The sequence below is a fragment of the Trypanosoma equiperdum genome (assembly GCF_001457755.1).
Source record: "Trypanosoma equiperdum strain OVI genome assembly, contig: ctg_154, whole genome shotgun sequence".
NCBI lineage: Eukaryota > Euglenozoa > Kinetoplastea > Trypanosomatida > Trypanosomatidae > Trypanosoma > Trypanosoma equiperdum.
Window position 1 is genome coordinate 1,624 of NW_027123560.1, and position 419 is coordinate 2,042.

At 50.8% G+C, this 419-nt stretch overlaps 1 protein-coding gene across 1 annotated transcript in view; it reads right to left on the reverse strand.

Annotated features, from left to right (window-relative positions):
* The window catches only part of TEOVI_000033300 (variant surface glycoprotein (VSG), putative), a gene marked incomplete at both ends in the record, with an annotated part of 711 nt that extends 698 nt beyond the window's left edge, over nt 1–13 (reverse strand). Inside the window, one exon of the mRNA XM_067222052.1 lies at nt 1–13. Within this exon, the coding sequence (XP_067078153.1) occupies nt 1–13 (13 nt within the window).
* Between the last annotated feature and the right edge of the window lie 406 nt (nt 14–419).

Below are 419 nucleotides of genomic sequence, written 5' to 3' on the forward strand. Positions count from 1 at the left end.
CCGTCGGTCCCATCTATTTTCAGGTAAGTTACCGCGAGCGCGGCGTCTGTGTTGAGTTCTCCAGAAGTGCCGCTTGAACAGACTTCTGTTAGCGGGTTGTGCGTGCTTCCGCCCAGTGTCCCGGCGCGTTCGGCGACTGCTGTTATTTTTGGCCGTTTGAATGCTACATCTTTGATTCCTGTTATACCGTCCGCGTCTTCTAGGTGTTGGCTGATCTTGGCTATTTCTGTGTTCGGTACATAAGGTTTTCTGCAGTTCTGTTTTTTTCCTGCTTTAGCAGCGAATTCAACCACGCACATCCTTGGAGTCCCTGTCGTTAGCAAGGCTGTTTGGCTGCCTTTGGCTTTGCTTATGCCGTTTTTGTGCTCGGCTCCGTCCGACATTTTATGGTATAGTTCGACTTGGGCTTGGCGTCTTAG